This window comes from Crinia signifera, chromosome 4, assembly GCF_055691185.1.
Source record: "Crinia signifera chromosome 4, ASM5569118v1, whole genome shotgun sequence".
Lineage (NCBI taxonomy): Eukaryota > Metazoa > Chordata > Amphibia > Anura > Myobatrachidae > Crinia > Crinia signifera.
The window spans coordinates 319,342,880-319,364,210 of NC_139220.1; the positions used below are offsets into that span (position 1 = coordinate 319,342,880).

At 49.1% G+C, this 21,331-nt stretch overlaps 1 protein-coding gene across 3 annotated transcripts; it reads left to right on the plus strand.

Moving 5' to 3' along the window:
- The first annotated feature begins 5,353 nt into the window (after positions 1–5,353).
- On the plus strand, positions 5,354–14,179 carry LOC146075923 (serine/arginine-rich splicing factor 3-like). 3 transcript variants are annotated; one of them, XR_014473668.1, is made up of 7 exons: positions 5,354–5,537; positions 6,506–6,606; positions 7,329–7,536; positions 7,958–8,092; positions 10,773–11,211; positions 11,870–11,908; positions 12,606–12,692. XR_014473668.1 is itself a non-coding variant. In XM_083185625.1 (7 exons), exons 3-7 carry the CDS (start codon positions 7,331–7,333, stop codon positions 13,991–13,993), a joined length of 495 nt encoding a protein of 164 aa, XP_083041751.1. In that variant the 5' UTR covers positions 5,357–5,537; positions 6,506–6,606; positions 7,329–7,330; the 3' UTR covers positions 13,994–14,179. The 3 variants fall into 3 exon arrangements, 2 of the variants coding, with proteins under 2 accessions (XP_083041750.1, XP_083041751.1); XM_083185625.1 differs by lacking the exon at positions 10,773–11,211 and adding an exon at positions 13,966–14,179 and having other exon boundaries at positions 5,357–5,537; XM_083185624.1 differs by lacking the exons at positions 11,870–11,908; positions 12,606–12,692 and having other exon boundaries at positions 10,773–11,854.
- The last annotated feature ends 7,152 nt before the right edge of the window (positions 14,180–21,331 follow it).

Consider the following 21,331-nt stretch of genomic DNA (forward strand, 5'->3'; position numbering starts at 1 on the left):
GCAGCGCTGTATGCTGAGTGACACTACATTGTACAGCAGGGAGCCTGACTAGATTTATACTGCATGCGTTATACTGTCACCAGAGAACACCGGCTGTGACCGATCACTCAGCACATATCACTGGTGCAGCGCTGTATGCTGAGTGACACTACATCGTACAGCAGGGAGCCTGACTAGATTTATCCTGCATGCGTTATACTCTCACCAGAGAACACCGGCCGTGACAGATCGCTCAGCACATATCACTGGTGCAGCGCTGTATGCTGAGTGACACTACATTGTACAGCAGGGAGCCTGACTAGATTTATACTGCATGCGTTATACTGTCACCAGAGAACACCGGCTGTGACCGATCACTCAGCACATATCACTGGTGCAGCGCTGTATGCTGAGTGACACTACATCGTACAGCAGGGAGCCTGACTAGATTTATCCTGCATGCGTTATACTCTCACCAGAGAACACCGGCCGTGACAGATCGCTCAGTACATATCACTGGTGCAGCGCTGTATACTGACACTACATCGTACAGCAGGGAGCCTGACTAGATTTATACTGCATGCGTTATACTGTCACCAGAGAACACCGGCTGTGACAGATCACTCAGCACATATCACTGGTGCAGCGCTGTATGCTGAGTGACACTACATCGTACAGCAGGGAGCCTGACTAGATTTATACTGCATGCGTTATACACTCACCAGAGAACACCGGCCGTGACAGATGGCTCAGCACATATCACTGGTGCAGCGCTGTATGCTGAGTGACACTACATCGTACAGCAGGGAGCCTGACTAGATTTATACTGCATGTATTATACTCTCACCAGAGAACACCCGCCGTGACAGATCGCTCAGCACATATCACTGGTGCAGCGCTGTATGCTGACACTACATCGTACAGCAGGGAGCCTGACTAGATTTATACTCTCAGAGAACAACGTACATGACAGATGGCTCAGCACCCACCCACCCCCCACCCCACCACAATGCCTCTTGGAGGGGGTCAGATGAAAGGGTGAATGGAGTGAAAGTGATGGTGTTATGAGCAGGAGTGAGAGATTGTCAGGAAGAGGGGGTGTCTGGGAATGACCACATGAGAGTTTCAGGGAGGTAAAGGGGTTAAAGATGGAGGGAGAGAATAAGGGACAGTATCAGTTATGCTGTGTACACACAGTGCAATATGATTGCTAGCGATATATTGCTAGCAATATATTGCCAGCAATCATATTGCTCAGTGTCTCCTTTTCATCAGCGATGAAAAGGAGACACTGCTACTGTCAGGGGGTGGGGGGGGAAGCAGCAGCGTCTGCTTTCTGCTATCACGCAGTGGGGTGGGGGGAAGACCCGAACGGAGGAGGGAGGGAGCAGCAGCAAACGCTGCTGCTATCACGCGAGAGAGACCCGAACGGAGAGGGAGGGAGCAGCAGCAGCAGCAGACGCTGCTGCTATCACGCGGCGGGGGCGAGAGAGACCCGAACGGAGGAGGGAGCAGCAGCAGAAGGGAATCCTTCTGCCGCTGATCTCCGCTGACCTCCTGCTCAGCGCCGGGGGAAGTCGCTGGTCGCAGGAGCATGCTCCTGCGACCATCAGGGGCTGCACACGGGAGCGCGCACCCGGCGATTCATCGCCGACAGCACACACAAATCACTGGCAATATGGTCGCTCAGCGACCATATTCCCAGCGATATGTGCTGACATTGCACCCGTGTGTACGCACCATTAGAGTGATAAAGGGAGAGACTGTCAGATAGAGGAGAAAGATTAGTGGCAGGGAGAAAGATGAGACAGAGGGATATTGAGAGAGGGAAGAGCGCAGAGGAGATATGAGGGAAAGGGGGAGAGCTCGAGAAAGAAAAGGGGGATGGGAATGAGGTGGAAAGAGGGGTGGGGAGAAAGAAGGGGGTGAGGTGATGGGTGGCCGAGAGGGAGAAAGGTGAAGAGCGGGTGAGGTCACAATGTGGGGGAGAGGAAGAAGGTGGATCTCATTCTTGCCAGCATTGGCAGGTCTCTGTTCCACCAGCGCCGTCCTCTTCTGTTTCCTGGCTGGGCTGCAGCACAGCGCATCCCTGGGGACCCCCATGCCACCAACCCCCGGGCTCTCCTGCTCTCCATTACAGCACATCCCTCTGCCACAGGCCCCTGGTCTCTACTGCTCCCCCTACCACACCGCGTCCCCGGGGCGCACTAGGTTTGTAAAAGTGATGTATGCGCTATAGCCAACACTGAATAGGACGAGGGATGCATATAACAGAACCCAATGTCACAGATTAGAGAGGGGTCTGTACTTACACTTGTGTAGCACACAGACATACAGCTGGAGCCCCTCTCATTCAGGCTGGGGCTGGCGTTGGACTCGCCAGCCACCAGAAGGGGGCGTCAGTCAGGGAGTGTGACTCACCACTGTACTCTTATTCGCAGGACTCAGATCTGTTACAAATAGAAGCCGGCCTCCTAACCCCACAGCCGCGCCTTCACACTGGTCTGTCAGACAAGAACGCTTCCTGGATTCGGGATTGAAAAATTCCTAATCCCAGGATTGGGTTAATCAGTATAATGATGAACTTTAATCTCCTCTGCCCCCCCCCCCCCCCCCCCCCCCTTAAGCCAGTATAATTTACCCAGCCATCGGTGTGGGAGCCGGGCGGGGGTGGCCATGAGCCCGGTGGCTGTGTTGGGAGGCGGGCAGCGGTGCAGGAGCCAGGCAGTGATGGTGAGCCTGGTGGCGATGATGAGGTTGGTGCCGGGTGGTGGTTTGGCAGGTGGGCAAGGAGAAGCAGACATGCTGCACAGCATGACCCCTGACATCAGGTCACGCTGTGCACAGCCGCAGAGCTGTGCCCCCTAAATAAACGTACTACTACTACTACACACAGCACAGGGGTAGTGTATATGAGGATATAGCAGGACAGCATACACACACAGGTGGCACAGAGAGGGGGGGTACACACAGCACAGGGTAGTGTATATGAGGATATAGCAGGACAGTATACACACACTGGTGGCACAGAGCAGGGGGGTACACACAGCACAGGGGTAGTGTATATGAGGATATAGCAGGACAGTATACACACACTGGTGGCACAGAGCAGGGGGGTACACACAGCACAGGGGTAGTGTATATGAGGATATAGCAGGACAGTACCCAGTATACACACACTGGTGGCACAGAGCAGGGGGTACACACAGCACAGGGGTAGTGTATATGAGGATATAGCAGGACAGTATACACACACTGGTGGCACAGAGCAAGGGGGTACACACAGCACAGGGGTAGTGTATATGAGGATATAGCAGGACAGTATACACACACTGGTGGCACAGAGCAGGGGGGTACACACAGCACAGGGGTAGTGTATATGAGGATATAGCAGGACAGTATACACACACTGGTGGCACAGAGCAGGGGGGTACACACAGCACAGGGGTAGTGTATATGAGGATATAGCAGGACAGTATACACACACTGGTGGCACAGAGCAGGGGGTACACAGCACAGGGGTAGTGTATATGAGGATATAGCAGGACAGTATACACACACTGGTGGCACAGAGCAGGGGGGTACACACAGCACAGGGGTAGTGTATATGAGGATATAGCAGGACAGTATACACACACTGGTGGCACAGAGCAGGGGGGTACACACAGCACAGGGGTAGTGTATATGAGGATATAGCAGGACAGTATACACACACTGGTGGCACAGAGCAGGGGGGTACACACAGCACAGGGGTAGTGTATATGAGGATATAGCAGGACAGTATACTCACACTGGTGGCACAGAGCAGGGGGGGGGTACACACAGCACAGGGGTAGTGTATATGAGGATATAGCAGGACAGTACCCAGTATACACACACTGGGGGCACAGAGCAGGGGGGTACACACAGCACAGGGGTAGTGTATATGAGGATATAGCAGGACAGTATACACACACTGGTGGCACAGAGCAGGGGGGTACACACACAGTACAGGGGTAGTGTGTATGAGGCTATAGCAGGACAGTATACACACACTGGTGGCACAGAGCAGGGGGTACACACAGCACATGGGTAGTGTATATGAGGATATAGCAGGACAGTACCCAGTATACACACACTAGGGACACAGAGCAGGGGGGTACACACAGCACAGGGGTAGTGTATATGAGGATATACCAGGACAGTACTCAGTATACACACACTGGTGGCATAGAGCGGGGGGTACACACAGCACAGGGGTAGTGTATATGAGGATATACCAGGACAGTATACACACACTGGTGGCACAGAGCAGGGGGGTACACACAGCACAGGGGTAGTGTATATGAGGATATAGCAGGACAGTATACACATACTGGTGGCACAGAGCAGGGGGTACACACAGCACAGGGGTAGTGTATATGAGGATATAGCAGGACAGTATACACAAACTGGGGGCACAGAGCAGGGGGTACACACAGCACAGGGGTAGTGTATATGAGGATATAGCAGGACAGTATACACACACTGGTGGCACAGAGCAGGGGGTACACACAGCACAGGGGTAGTGTATATGAGGATATAGCAGGACAGTATAAACACACTGGTGGTACAGAGCAGGGGGTACACACAGCACAGGGGTAGTGTATATGAGGATATATCAGGACAGTATACACACACTGGGGGCACAGAGCAGGGGGGTACACACAGCACAGGGGTAGTGTATATGAGGATATAGCAGGACAGTATACACACACTGGTGGCACAGAGCAGGGGGTACACACAACACAGGGGTAGTGTATATGAGGATATAGCAGGACAGTATACACACACTGGTGGCACAGAGCAGGGGGTACACAGCACAGGGGTAGTGTATATGAGGATTTAGCAGGACAGTATACACACACTGGTGGCACAGAGCAGGGGGTACACACAACACAGGGGTAGTGTATATGAGGATATAGCAGGACAGTACCCAGTACACACACTGGTGGCACAGAGCAGGGGGGTACACACAGCACAGGGGTAGTGTATATGAGGATATAGCAGGACAGTACCCAGTACACACACTGGTGGCACAGAGCAGGGGGTACACACAGCACAGGGGTAGTGTATATGAGGATATAGCAGGACAGTACACACACTGGTGGCACAGAGCAGGGGGTACATTACACCGCAGCAGAGGCCGCACATTCCCCGCTCCCATCACACACTACACTACGCTCTCCCCAGCTGAGGGCCAGGGGCCCCGCACACAGATTAGTCAGGCAGGCAGGGGGCGTGCCCGTCACGGAGACTGTGCGGGGAGACAAGGGAACAGGGAGATGAGTGGGCGGGAACAAACAGGAGGGAGGAGAGAATAGGCGGGGAAGGGGAGGAGACCCTACGAGAACACTGGGGCCCACAGCAGGGAAAACGACGCGACTGCGACGTCACCAGGTCATGTGACTGTACGTCAGTAATGGCGGCGCGTTCCCTTTGAGTCCGATGTTAAGACGTTACCGCGCCCTGTAGCAGCAGAGAGACGGCGAGCAGAAGCGGATCCGGGGATCAGCGGCGGAGAGACGGATCAGCCTGAGGTGAGATGGCGGAAGCCTGGAGCTTTACATACATACACATATATAATTATAGCGCCAGGGCGGGGGGAGGGGTAACGTGCATGTTACATCAATAGGGACATAGGCGGTAATAGAGCATTGTTCCTTTCGGGCAGCACGGTGGTTAGTATTGCTGCCTCAAGCATTGGGATTACCATTCCCACCATGGCCCCATCTGTGTGGGGTTTGTATGATCTCCCCGTGCCTGTCTGGGATTCCCTATAGCGCCCGTTGGGTGGTCCCTGGCATCTGTGGGTGGTAATGGCCGCTGATAGGTGATCCATCTCCTGTACACAGTGCATGTAATGGGCTGATGTATGTGACACATGTATGTAATGCACACGCAGTGCTGGTGGTCACTTAGTTATTACACGCGGTATCTTATGGCTGCCACATGCTGATCAGTCTCCCTCTTCTATGTTATTCTCCCCAGTACGTCCTATAGCCAGTAATGGTCCCAGTCTTATGTAGGGTACACGCCAGAATGATTTCCCCCAAAATGACCCAACTTAGAACCAATCTTCACCGATTGTATATTGGGCATGTTTTGGGCCATTTATGATCCGATCCAATGTGCGGCCCTGCAGCAGGTAGGATCTGTAGACGACCATTCTAGTGGGTACGGGTCACAAGTGGATCGGATGCAGATCGCGAGCAGGTCACATAATCGTCTTATGACCCGCTCACAATCTGCATCATTCTGGTGTGTACTGATCAATACACTATCACTTCCCCAGAGCGCGTAATGGTCCCGGTCATACGCTATCACTTCCCCAGAGCGCGTAATGGTCCCGGTCATACGCTATCACTTCCCCAGAGCGCGGAATGGTCCCGGTCATACGCTATCACTTCCCCAGAGCACGTAATGGTCCCGGTCATACAGAATCAGCACCGCGTCTCCTATTGTCCCGAAATTGGATGAGCATGACTACCTGAATGTGTCTTTCTAGTGTTGCTGTGATCAGTCGGTCACCACAAGTCACCTGTGAGCAGAGGATCTCCAGACTGGATTCACGAACGAACTACGGATCCCGCGCCTCATCAGAAACCGGTAAGTAGCTCTCCCTTGCTGCCTGCTGTTCTGTAAGGCGGATGTGTTCCTTATCCCTGCCAGGCTGTGTTATTGCCTGCGTGCTCTGATCTCATGGGATAAAGATGCCGCCATTTTGTCTGCCGACAAAAGCAGATAAATGCATGCTGACAGCGTTACCTCGGTATGTTACACTTGTACTCCCCATCTTTATGCTGTCTGGTAGACCTGTCCAGTTCATTGATAGTTTATATTGGTCTCTTATCTCTAGCATGTACTGTGCCCGGGATATACCCACCACTGTTATACATCTCCCAGAGGGAGGGATCACCCTAGTATGTACTGTCAGACTGCTGTGCCTTGTGGTACATAGATTGGATCTCCTGCACACACATGGATAATGCTTCTGTAGTGTAGTCTTCACATGCTGGGACAGCCTTCCCTCTGCCAGACTGCGGTTGGGATAATTTGCTGTGCATCTATTTAAGGTGAGGGGGTCAGCCCAGCTTCTCTGTGCTGGCCACGCCCCCAATAGCGCTGAACTACAGACTTATATTGTAGTGCATATCTGCTGCTGTACCAGCAGATGTGGCATGTATGAATGGTGCATGTATGTAGCAATGTACATGTGTACTGTATGTGCTTATTGCATAGACCTGTGGTGACAAAGGGAGTTGTATAAAAGAGATTTGTATCCATGGATCTGGTTTGTCTCTGACCTATATATTCTTTCTATTTTGTAGCCATGCACCGTGACTCCTGCCCACTGGACTGCAAAGTCTATGTAGGGAACCTGGGTAACAATGGTAACAAGATGGAACTGGAGCGGGCGTTCGGCCACTATGGACCCTTGCGCAGTGTGTGGGTGGCCAGGAGCCCCCCTGGCTTTGCATTTGTAGAGTTTGAAGACCCCAGAGATGCAGCGGACGCAGTGAGAGAGTTGGATGGACGGTAATTTCTTCCCTTCTCTCTGATTGGTGCACAAATTCACATTCCACTTGCTGCATGTTGTAAATGGTTCATTGAGATCCCTTCTTCCTTGGGTGCAGTGGGACTTCCCTTACAGGAACGAGACCAGATTCCGTGTGACCCCCTACAGACTTCCCTGAGCTAACGGAACATAAACCTATTTCCTCTGAGTATATAACTAGGTGTTCCTCATTGTGCTGGGGCTAGCTGTCGTCTACATACGGGGCGGCCATGTGCTGTAGTAGCTGTGACTCCACATATGGGCGACTTAGGGCTGATCAGACGCAGGAACTCTCTGCAATGCTGTCTGTGATCTACGTCAGGATGTCCGGGTGCCGCAGAGATTCCTGCCCTTATTCCTTCTCTGCTGTGTGGAATAATATCTTGCTCTGCTTCTCTGTAGAACTTTGTGTGGATGTCGCGTCAGCGTAGAACTGTCTAACGGGGAGAAACGCAGCCGGAACCGCGGGCCGCCGCCTTTTGGGAACAGACGCCCTAGGGATGATTATCGCAGGAGAAGTCCCCCGCCGAGGCGCAGGTATGAGGCGGCTATTTGCTGAGTATTGTGCGTCCTGAGCGTCATCATATCCTATGGCTACAGTTACATTCTCCCGTGTCCTGTATAAGATGGCTGTAGCACGGACACCATTGCCTGTACGTTATATCGCCGTGTACATGGTGAGACCCACAGAGGAACCTCCCAGGCTGTACTCAGCAGAGGTCTCTAGCTGCACGCTAATGCACGTTAGGAGGGCATACCTGTGTAACTGTTCTGCCATTACCTTTCCCCTTATTACCTCCATAGTATATCTAAATATTAGAATTCTGCTGACTTTACACCTAATGTTCTGCAGTGTTACCTGGTTTTACTCTCAGTGCATGTGCAGCAGTTAGTGAGCGAGGCCTAAGGTACTGCAGTGTTACCTGGTTCTACTCTCAGCGCATGTGCAGCAGTTAGTGAGCGAGACCAATGGTACTGCAGTGTTACCTGGTTCTACTCAGCGCAGGTGCATCAGTTAGTGAGTGAAGCCTACGGTACTGCAGTGTTACCTGGTTCTACTCAGCGCATGAGCAGCAGTTAGTGAGTGAGACCAATGGTACTGCAGTGTTACCTGGCTCTACTCAGCGCAGGTGCACCAGTTATCCCCCTTTCAGACATACGGCAAAATCCTTTGATTTTTCACATGCACTCGCACAATCCCGGGACTAGGATATGTCTGAAAGGCTCTACCCGGGATTTTAGTCCTCTAAAATCCCGGGTCCTGCGCACCTGCAATGGACCCAGGATTTTTAAAATCCCGGGTTTGAACCGGGTCTAAAATCCTGGGTAGTATGTCTGAAAGGGGTATAAGTGAGTGAAGCCTAAGGTACTGCAGTGTTACCTGGTTCTACTCTCAGCACATATGCAGCAGTTAGTGAGCGAGACCTAAGGTACTGCAGTGTTACCTGGTTCTACTCTCAGCGCATGTGCAGCAGTTAGTGAGCGAGGTCTAAGGTACTGCAGTGTTACCTGGTTCTACTCTCTGCCAATGTGCACCAGACAGACCCTGGTAAAACCAGGGTCGAGGACATGGGATTTATGACTTGTGTTGACCCTTTCACACAGAAGAAATACCGGTGTTATTCAGCAAATTTTGGTACTTATTTCCTAGCACGGCGCCCATCGCATAAGATTGTATGCCTTAATTAAGGCATACTATCTATACAATTGAAAAGATTTTTAATTGTATGTACAATATCGCATCCATAAGATAAAAGATCCATCAACACCAACCCAAAGCGTGCCACGCGTCCTCCGACCTTTTCATACCACGTCGGCGTGGCGTTGATTTCATATAGTGTGGCGAGCGCACGCGTAATACCTGTGAAGTAATCCGCGTCGCCTTGCGGGGCTCGCTGCGCTCGCCACACTATATAAAATCAACTCCACGCCGACGTGGATAGTCGGGGTATGGAAAGGTCGGAGGACGCGTACCACCGCCCCTCATGGGCTCGCTGCGCTCGCCACACTTCGGGGTGGCGTTAACAATGGGGGGGGGGGTCATTTCACCCATGAATTGGGGTTTTGGGGGCTTTTTACATTGGAATCAATGTAAAATTGGGTCTCAGCGACCATTTCACATTGATTCCAATGTAAAAATCTCATCCATCGCATGCATCTTATGCCGCACAAACACATAAGATATCGGCCCGTCGCATACAATCTAGATCGTGGGCGCAGTGCTAGGAAATAAGTACCGAAATTTTCAACCCAGTATTTTGTTCTTCTGTGTGAAGGGGGTCAGGCTGCTCTCTGCAAAATGACCCGCCATTTGAAGTGCTCCAATAAGACAATATTTCCATTAATTCCGATTTTTGGAAATAACAGGAACATTGCCCGGATGGAATACGAATTCCGTCTATTCTTTGCGCAAACCATTTCCCTGTTTTGCAGCAGATCGGTAACATTGAATACCTCATAGAGGGGTACGTTTACTAAGCCACCTAAAAATGAGAGAGCTTCTATTGTTTGGAATATATATTATACACCAGATCTGATTTGGTTTTCTTGGGCAACATCATCTCTTCTCATTTTTAGAAGACTTAGTAAGTTTACCCCATAGTGTTACCTGGTTATACTCCGCGTGTGCACCTGTTAGTGACTGAGGCATCTGTAAAAGCAGCACAATATCTGACCCAACAGATGACCATTCCGATGGCAGCTATTTGTGTGCAGCGGTTAGGTCCTAGTTAAGGCCACAAACTGTTCCTATACTTATTTGTGTTACATAGATTTCTAGTCCATAGTCTCTATTCCACTGAGCGTGGCTGCTCTCGGTACAGTGAGACTCAAGTCCTCAGGCGGAATTCAATTGTTTATCTCGCCTGATCTCCCATCTCAAGTGATGGGAGATCAGGCGGTGGTCGTGCACAGACAGCCTGGGTTTAGCCGTGTTAAATGGCTAAACACGACCAAAGTGCTGGACGTGACGCTAGTTTCAGCGCGCTACAGCCGCCGGTGTGAGCTGACCTGCAGATGCTGGAAGCTGTTTCCGCCTGAATGGAGGAACTATTGAGTTGCTTTGTCAAGCGCCAGACACGGTCGGCTGCCCGCGAAAGAGACTTGAATTCCGCCATTTGCTCCCAATGAATAGATGGTTATACTGTTTTTGTTTGTATTTATTTCTGTTATGTGTGTGTGCCTTTGGTCCATCTAATAAACATGAAACCCGTTACAGAGTCACCATCATGTCTCTTCTCACCACCCTCTGGGTCTACATTAGTCAACTAGCCTTATCAGCGTCATGTGACCAGCGCGTCCCATTCAGCTTGGCTGGTGTTGTATCACATGACCCAGGCATGGCCAGTCACCAGGTTGCACCGCCCTTTGGCTCCCGAGCATGCTGTCCACTCAGCCTTCTACCTCTCCAACCTTAACCAAAACTCAGCAGCGGCAGCAGCAGCCCACACATTACCGGCCAGTCCGCACGGCTCTTAACTTTGTCAACAACTGCAGCGCCAGTCTACGGCTGAGCAATAAAAGCAGGAAAAAGCACCACATCCCCCTCCGCCAACCATCTAAATTCAACGCAACACCTGGCAAAACCTTGTCAACAAATTCTACTTGGCCACGTGTCGGCATCCACCATTTCTAGCTTGTTGCCACCCAAACAACTAGTAAGTTTTCTCCTGCTTATACCGAGTTTTCTGCTGGTTATATAAGACATTACGCAGCTTTTGTAAGGTCATTCATTGGTCTGAGGCCGGCTGTGCAGAAACTGGAAGGTAACTGACATTGCTTGCCACTTATGGGTGATCTGTGTGAGGCTGGGGCACATATGTACAGGACAGGGGTGTGTATACTCACCTAGTCGGTCCTCTTCTAATGCTGGGGTCTAGATCTATACTAACCATCATACGTTCCACTAACCAAGTATGGGACAGTACAATCTGCCTAAGGGAATGTTCCCCTTACCAAATCAGACCACAAGCTAAATGTGCTGTGACTGTAGTTCCCCAAATATCCCTGTTGTGTTGGGCTAAGGTCCCTGGTTTGCAGTCTGGGTTCACGAGTGGTGATCAGGGCAACCCCCCACAGCTGGTAGCTGGCGGGTAGGTGCACTATAGCGGATGTGATTCCTGCTTGGGTTCCATATCCTTTCCCAGTCTCTCCTCCCAATCCTAGGTGTTAGTGATGGCTTCTATCTTGATTAGGTATAACTTTGGTCCCTCAATGGGCAAATCTGGAGTTGTCCCCTCCCCTCCCGTGTGGTTTTCCACCACAGATGAAATTCCTTTTTTGATTTATTTTTTATTTTTTTCCCTTTTGTATTAGATCACCCAGGAGGAGGAGCTTTTCCCGTAGCCGTAGTAGGTAAGGTTCTCTCTGTATTGCGTGTGACACAATGACGTCTGAGTTGCGTCATAGCTTCAAATCTCCAAATCTGTCCGTTGATTATCCCTCTGTATAAGCAAAAGGGTCAAAGTTTATCCTGTACTAGTCACCAGCCGTCAAATTGGCGGCACAACATAATTTGGTCCTCAATGGCTTGAATTGATTCGTTGGGTGCAGTCTAGTGGCCTCTTCAGCGCACAGCACTTGAATTTCTCCCATAGAGGTGAGGATCAGTGTTTGCTCTCTAATTATATAAGATATTGGAGCAAATCTGGAAGATACTATGAGCAAACCACCAATGGTCAAGTGACTAGGTCGACGCCTTCAAATTGTCGACATACCCAATTTCGACATTGACAAAATGGCGAGACAAGCTTATGGTTGACATGAAAGAGCTTGACATGAGTTTTTCACGATTCTGGGGGATTTGTGTTGACACGGACAATGTGTAAATGTACTGCGTCCCCTTGCATGGCTCGCTGCACCCACCATACTTTGGGCAAGATGTCTCGCTTCGCTTGGCACACTATTATATTCACACTCAGCACCCGCTGGCATAGTACAGTGAAGAACTTATGTCGACCTTCAGTATGTTGACCATTTCAAGGTGACTGTCTACCTAGACCTTGTCTACCCAGTGACCGCACCCCCTAATTTCTATGCGTTTTACCTTCAGGTCCCTTTCTAGAGACCGCAGGAGGGAGAGGTCTGTGTCCAGAGAGAGGAATCCTAAACCAGCTCGTTCATTCTCTAGATCCAGAAGGTATTTCATTCTTCCCATCTTCAGCCAGTGAGACCGATGGAGCATTGTGTTAGGCTTGAGCACAGGGGATGGTTCCATTGGTTTTGCGCCCCTGTTTGCATCTTATCCCAGTACTGCCACGGACATAAATAATGGAATAGTGGTTGTAGGGGGGTGCGCAGTACTGCCACAGACATAAATAATGGCATAGTGGTTGTTGGGGGGTGTGCAGTACTGCCATGGACATAAATAATGGAATAGTGGTTGTTGGGGGGTGTGCAGTACTGCCACGGACATAAATAATGGAATAGTGGTTGTAGGGGGGTGCGCAGTACTGCCACAGACATAAATAATGGCATAGTGGTTGTTGGGGGGTGTGCAGTACTGCCACAGACATAAATAATGGCATAGTGGTTGTTGGGGGGTGTGCAGTACTGCCACAGACATAAATAATGGCATAGTGGTTGTTGGGGGGGTGTGCAGTACTGCCACAGACATAAATAATGGCATAGTGGTTGTTGGGGGGTGTGCAGTACTGCCATGGACATAAATAATGGAATAGTGGTTGTTGGGGGGTGTGCAGTACTGCCACAGACATAAATAATGGAATATTGGTTGTTGGGGGGTGTGCAGTACTGCCACGGACATAAATAATGGAATAGTGGTTGTTGGGGGGGTGCGCAGTACTGCCACGGACATAAATAATGGAATAGTGGTTGTTGGGGGGGTGCGCAGTACTGCCACGGACATAAATAATGGAATAGTGGTTGTTGGGGGGGTGCGCAGTACTGCCACGGACATAAATAATGGAATAGTGGTTGTTGGGGGGGTGCGCAGTACTGCCACGGACATAAATAATGGCATAGTGGTGGTTTGGGGGTGTGCAGTACTGCCACGGACATATATAATGGAATAGTGGCTGTTGGGTGTGTGCAGTACTGCCACGGACATATATAATGGAATAGTGGCTGTTGGGGGGGGGTGCGCAGTACTGCCATGGACATAAATAATGGAATAGTGGCTGTTGGGGTTGTGCAGTACTGCCACGGATATAAATAATGACTTAGTGGTTGTTTGGGGGTGCGCAGTGTGATCCCGGGCAGCAGAAGGAATTGAATAGTGGCTGTTGGGGGGTGCACAGTACAGCCACGGGCAGCAGAAGGAATTGAATAGTGGCTGTTGGGGTGGGGGTGTACAGTACTACCACGGGCAGCAGAAAGAATGAGATCCTCCTATCTTATGGTATGTGATTTTTCTCTGGTGTGTAACAAGGTTTTTTACTTTCCTCTTCCAGCCGCTCAAGGTCAAACGAGAGAAAATAGTCCGTCTGCCTTCCACACGCACAGATGACAGTGACATGGATTTTTTGTTTTGTCTTTTGTTCTTATGCTTTTTAAACCTTGTTTATTGGGTGTTTTCTTGTATTGTGTCCTGTAAGAGGTGATGGAAGATGATCTGTTCCTGTTCCATACAAGGAACTGGCAAATAAAAACTGCTCACTTTCTATATATCTTGTTCTATCTCATTGGACCGGTTCAGACATAACCAAACCTGTTGGGGCTGCTGAGATTATATCTGTATGTATAGAAGTCCATGGGCCCTGTGTAAGAACCAAATCTTCTGCGTTCTGTAAGATCTAAGCACGATTCTGTAGAATGGGGGGGGGGGGTCTACTACAGATCTGGGGTTTAGGGGTGGTCTGGCAGTTTTCTGCAGATGTAACGTGTTGTTTATATTAATGTTATTGTTCAGATTGGGGCGTTTTTATGCCTCCCACTAATTGTACAAGATGTATATTATATATAATTGCTGTAGTAAGTAATGGTCTTGGAGAGGACGCATGGGCCTAGAACCCCCTCCATTACCCCATGGTAAGCAGCGCTGCATTCCAGTCCTCTAAGGGTAAGCGCACACACCGGGCGACTTAATGCTGCTTTCTGACAGTCTCACTAGATGGCTTAGAACGTAAGTACGGATCGCTCTGTGTGTAACGCCATGTGCGGCCCCGCGTTTCGCTGGCTCAGATCTGGACTACATTTAGCCAGATATCCTTACTGTACTACACTGGTTAGCACAGGTGACCCTTACCCTGCTACGTGTATACAGGCGATCTGACCAGAGCACAGGTGACCCTTACACACCAATACGTGTATATGGGCGATCTGACCAGAGCACAGGTGACCCTTACCCTGCTACGTGTATACAGGCGATCTGACCAGAACACTGGTTATCACAGGTGACCCTTACCCTGCTACGTGTATACAGGCGATCTGACCAGAGCACAGGTGACCCTTACACACCAATACGTGTATACAGGCGATCTGACCAGAACACTGGTTAGCACAGGTGACCCTTACCCTGCTACGTGTATATAACCGATCTGACCAGAGCACAGGTGACCCTCACACACTGATACGTGTATATGGGCGATCTGACCCCAGAGCACAGGTGACCCTCACATACCAATACGTGTATATGGGCGATCTGACCAGAGCACAGGTGACCCTCACACACTGATACATGTATATGGGCGATCTGACCAGAGAACAGGTGACCCTCACACACACCGATACGTGTATATGGGTGATCTGACCAGAGCACAGGTGACCCTTACACACACCGATACATGTATATGGGCGATCTGACCAGAGCACAGGTGACCCTCACACACCGATACATGTATATGGGTGATCTGACCAGAGCACAGGTGACCCTCACACACTGATACATGTATATGGGTGATCTGACCAGAGTACAGGTGACCCTTACACACCGATACATGTATATGGGTGATCTGACCAGAGCACAGGTGACCCTCACACACCGATACATGTATATGGGTGATCTGACCAGAGCACAGGTGACCCTCACACACCGATACATGTATATGGGTGATCTGACCAGAGCACAGGTGACCCTCACACACCGATACATGTATATGGGTGATCTGACCAGAGCACAGGTGACCCTCACACACCGATACATGTATATGGGTGATCTGACCAGAGCACAGGTGACCCTCACACACCGATACATGTATATGGGTGATCTGACCAGAGCACAGGTGACCCTCACACACCGATACATGTATATGGGTGATCTGACCAGAGCACAGGTGACCCTCACACACCGATACATGTATATGGGTGATCTGACCAGAGCACAGGTGACCCTCACACACCGATACATGTATATGGGTGATCTGACCAGAGCACAGGTGACCCTCACACACCGATACATGTATATGGGTGATCTGACCAGAGCACAGGTGACCCTCACACACCGATACATGTATATGGGTGATCTGACCAGAGCACAGGTGACCCTCACACACCGATACATGTATATGGGTGATCTGACCAGAGCACAGGTGACCCTTACACACACCGATACATGTATATGGGTGATCTGACCAGAGCACAGGTGACCCTTACACACACCGATACATGTATATGGGTGATCTGACCAGAGCACAGGTGACCCTCACACACCGATACATGTATATGGGTGATCTGACCAGAGCACAGGTGACCCTCACACACCGATACATGTATATGGGTGATCTGACCAGAGCACAGGTGACCCTTACACACCGATACATGTATATGGGTGATCTGACCAGAGCACAGGTGACCCTCACACACCGATACATGTATATGGGTGATCTGACCAGAGCACAGGTGACCCTTACACACACCGATACGTGTATATGGGTGATCTGACCAGAGCACAGGTGACCCTCACACACCGATACGTGTATATGGGCGATCTGACCAGAACACAGGTGACCCTTACACACCGATACATGTATATGGGCGATCTGACCAGAGTACAGGTGACCCTCACACACTGATACATGTATATGGGCGATCTGACCAGAGTACAGGTGACCCTCACACACCGATACATGTATATGGGTGATCTGACCAGAGCACAGGTGACCCTCACACACCGATACATGTATATGGGCGATCTGACCAGAGCACAGGTGACCCTTACACACCGATACATGTATATGGGCGATCTGACCAGAACACAGGTGACCCTTACACACCGGGTATTTTTTGATTATGCTTCTATTAATGTATTTTTTGCATTTAGTCAGTTATATCCTTATTTATGCACAATATAGATTCTGTAATTCCGCACTCCCAGCCAACAATGTAACAAGTCGCGGTGCTCCTTTAAGGTGACACAATGTGTCCCAATGTATAACAGGGTTGGATATTCCAATAAGGGCACTCACCAGTAAATCATGAAAAGTTTATTCACATTACCAATCAGGCATAGTAGTCAGTCTACGTTTCGGCCAGCAGGTGGCCTTTCTCAAGACAGGTCAGCTTAGACATCCACACAGTACAAGAGTCAGGATATGCACATATATTATTGTACTATTTTCAAAATACCAGTTATATAATTCCAATATCTATTCCTCCAAATATACATTTCTTCCCATCCCTTTTTCATTTCAGTTATGATATATGAAACATATGTTGGAAATGAAATAATTTTTGAATGCAAACATTATACTTCTTCCCCACTAGATGGGGACAAATATCCCATGTAGCATGATATTGATTTCTTGCCACTAGATGGCGACTGAAATAATAGAATGTTATGCCCCTTTCCCACTGCAGCCTTAAAACGGTATATTGCCGATTTTTGAGGGCAAAATACCGTTTAAGGCTGCAGTGGTAAAGCGCCAGAGTTGAAATACCGTTTAAAGTTAAACGGTATTTCAACCCGTTTTCAAAGCAGTGTTTTAAACGGTAATCTACAGTTTAAGAGGCAATGGGAATGCCTCTTAAACGGTATTCTTAATGTAAACAGGCTACAATTCAAGCGATTGGTTGTTGCCTGTGTTGTGACACTCCCCACAACCCTGAAAAGCCCATTAAAGTCACAGGCACTCATTTGTGCTGTAAAAACGTTTTGAAGAGCTAAAACGTTTTACCTGCAATGGGAATGGTACTTAAATGGCATTTAAAACTGTAATCTGCTGCAGTGGGAATGCTAAATACCGTTTAAGATTACCTGTAACTTAAAACGGGTCTGCAGTGGGAAAGCAGCATCAATTGAGTGTCCTTGTTTTGTTTGCTATAGGATGTATTAACACACCCTTCAAAAGTCACGTGATGGTTAGGTGGGCTAAAGTGCCCGGGCCCCCCAAAAAGAGGCTTGGAGCGCACTTATATATAAAAGCGCTATGATTGAATACTCGCGTGGCCACTGAGATCTCTGTCGCGCTATGACTTAGTATTACGGCGGTCACTTGATCATCGCAAGAATTTCCACTGCGCCTGGCTCCTTATTCAGAAGGAAGCCAGGAACGCACGTCAGCTGACTGGAGCGTGGGTGGCGGCCACGTGATCGCCATGTGACATATTCTATGCCCCACATGTTCTGTTCCCTATATGGGATTGGTTCATTACTACTGTTTGTCAGAAGGGTTTCTATAGTTACCAGCAATCAGGAAATGCTTGTAAACCTTTGTCCCAACCAATCAGATCTTATTTATTAACAGTTATATCGTGCACACATATTCCGCATCGCTGTATGGAGAATATGGTAACATTCGCCTCAGTCCCTGCCCCAGTGGAACTTACACTCTTTATTCCCTACCACATGTACACACAGACACATTCATTCTAGGGTTAGTTATTTTTGGAATGTGGGAGGAAACTGGAGTACCCGGAGGAAACCCAAACAAGTACGGGAAGAATATACAAACTCTACACAGTTAGGGCCATGGTGGTAATCAAACCCATGAACTCAGTGCTGTGAGGCCCAGAATTTGAATCATCGCCTGATGATTTAAGATACTGGGGTACGAAGAAACAGACATATTTTTGTCTGCAAGTTGACACTTATCTCACACAGCTATTTAAGCATGGTATGGAGACTGAGCACCATACTTGGTTGATAAAGCCGCCCAGTGTGCGGCGAAACGCGTCCTACAGAGTATCCAGATCCCCTGCTGAAGGTACCTGCCTATTGCTGCCTTAAAAAAACGGAGAAACCTCCTGTACCAGCCGCCGACTTCTGACTCCTGCAGACACGCTGTGGCAGAGCGTAACACGGAGATAACATCGATTGCGGCAAGGAGACGGTACCGGCCAAATACAACAACCGGCTGCGCGCTCTCATTCAACAGCTGAGCCAGCCGAGAGGTACAAGCAAGCAGGCGCTACAGTGCAGTTGCACTAATCCATCATTGCCGATACCCGCCAGCGCTACAGAGCGGTAAGATCCACTTTAAAAATACAGGACGGACACTGTCACTGCATTCTGTGTGACAGAAGTCCTGTGTCTAAATTGTGACTGCTACTACTCCTATGAGCAGGATACCTGTGCTGCAATAAATAAAAGTGTGCACACTAATTTTCCCAACGCGGTGAATCACCTATGTGAACGGTCTTGTTCTTAAAGGACATTGTACCTTGGAAAATGAATTGGACTTTTACCATCTAAAATCAACCCCCTTCTTTTCCTATTATAAGGGGATAGATCGTTTAATGCTTATTTCATTAGCACTTTATTGACATCTTGTTTTTAATTGTATCAGTGTATGTATTGTTGTGTTATATGTTTTTTTAAATAAATTGTGAATTCCTTGTCATACCCAAGCGCCCCACGTTTCTTTTTCTTCTTGTCTAAATTTTAGAGGCTAGCAACCCTCTAACGTGGTGGCTGCAGGGGGACAAGTTACACCCCTCCTGTCCCGAGCGCCAAAGACCATTTCTTGGTTTCTATTACACTTATCTCGTGTCAGAAAACTGGTGTCGTTGTGCATTGGAATCCAGTATTGCACCCTGATGCAGCATCCTCCATAACGTTACCATGGAGGAATTTTCCCAGTAGAGGATCCTACTATGTTGTTGGTGTCATTGGGGCAGATGTATTAAGCCTTAACAAGAGATAAATGCAAGGGTGATAAGGAGAGATAAACTTCCAGCCAATCACATCCTAACTGACTTTTTCCAAACACAGGCTGTAACATGGCAGCTAGCAGGTGATTGGCTGGATGTTTATCTCTCCTTATCACCCTTGCACTTATCTCTTGTTAAGGCTTAATACATCTGCCCCATTGTTGTTTGTAAGTGTTCGGACAACACAACTGGAGACCTGGCTACAAGTAGAAGGTTGTCCAGGTAAGGGAACACTTGTATGCCCTGAAGGTGAAGATGTGCTGCCCTTACCGCCATGATTTTTGTGAAAATCCTTGGCTAAGCCAAAGGGGAGTGCCTGAAACTGGAAATATTTTGACAAAGTGAAGCGGAGGAAACGGTGGTGTGATGGAGCAATAGGGATGTGTAAGTAAGCATCCCATATATCCAAGGACACCATGTAGTCCCCAGGTTCCATTGCCAACACTAGTCACATTTACATCCTGAACCGGGGCACCTTTATAAATTTGTTAAGTAATTTTAGGTTCAGTGTGGGCCTGTATGTCTCGTTTGGTTTTAAGACCAAAAACGGGGGAATAATATCCTAGAACCTTCTGGTGCTGAGAAACAGGCACTATCACTTCGGATTATGGCAGGGATTGTAATATCGCCTTGAGATTGTCCGCTCTGTGAGGCTCTGACGGGAGGCCCGTGCAGAAAAATTTCTGGGGAGGGCGCTTTTTGAAAGACACTGAGTACCCCTGGGACACCACTTCCCGCACTCAAGCATCGGTGGTGGTACTGATCAACTCCTGTGCAAAACGCAGAAGTCGGCCTCCAACCCTGGACTTCCTCAGAGGAAGGCCTGTCCCATAACAAATTGTCCGGCTTTGCTGAAGGCTGCCTAGTAGCCCAGGACTGTTTGGACTTTGGCTTGGTGGATTTAGAGGCACCAGAGTTACGGGGGAAAACTCTGACCTCTGGCTTTTCCTTGAGGAAGAAAGGACCGAAAAGGGAGGAGCCTTAGGCCTGTAAGGAAGGGCTGAAGGTAAACCAGTAATTTTGGCAGCCGCTATGGAAACTAAAATTTTATTGACCTCCTCTCCAAATAGTACTTTCGGTACTTGTTTCCTAGCATGCCATTTGCGTAGTGGGCTATTCAGGGTAGTGAAATCGCATTGCATCGCATCTTTTTAATGGGCTAAGTCGGTGAATACATTAAAAAGATAGGATGCTATAAAAAATCGTATCGCATCACATGCCATTACTGGCATGCGATGCGATGGGATGCGATTTTTTTATCTCATCCTATCTTTTTAATGGCCAAAGTCAGTGAATACATGAAAAAGATAGGATGCGATAAAAAAAATCGCATCCCATCGCGTGCCATTATTGTACGGCATGCGATGCGATCAGATGCAATTTTTTTATTGCATCCTATCTTTTTAATGGTCGCATGCAATTAGGTTTAACGCACCCCCCACTATCCACGCCACCCCGAAGCGTGGCGAGTGCAGTGGAACGCGTCCTCCGACTTTTTCATTACCCCACTATCCACGTCGGCGTGGAGTTGATTTTATATAGTGTGGCGAGCCCGAAGCGTGGGGACGCGGAATCCATGTAAAGTAATCTGCGCTCGCCACACTATATAAAATCAACTCCACGCCGACGTTCATAGTGGGGTAATGGGAAAGTCATGCGATGCGATTTCCTTACGGTGCCGTACGTAGAAAATCTGGGCGCCGTACTAGGAAACAAGTACCGTACTTTCTC

What these genes read in the sequence shown, in the direction of transcription:
- LOC146075923 (XM_083185624.1), top strand. Translation starts at nt 7,331, where the DNA reads ATGCACCGTGACTCCTGCCCACTGGACTGCAAAGTCTATGTAGGGAAC. An exon ending in GTGAGAGAGTTGGATGGACG is followed by an intron (nt 7,537 to 7,957) that starts GTAATTTCTTCC and finishes GCTTCTCTGTAG; the next exon opens with AACTTTGTGTGGATGTCGCG. An exon ending in AGTCCCCCGCCGAGGCGCAG is followed by an intron (nt 8,093 to 10,772) that starts GTATGAGGCGGC and finishes AACCCGTTACAG; the next exon opens with AGTCACCATCATGTCTCTTC.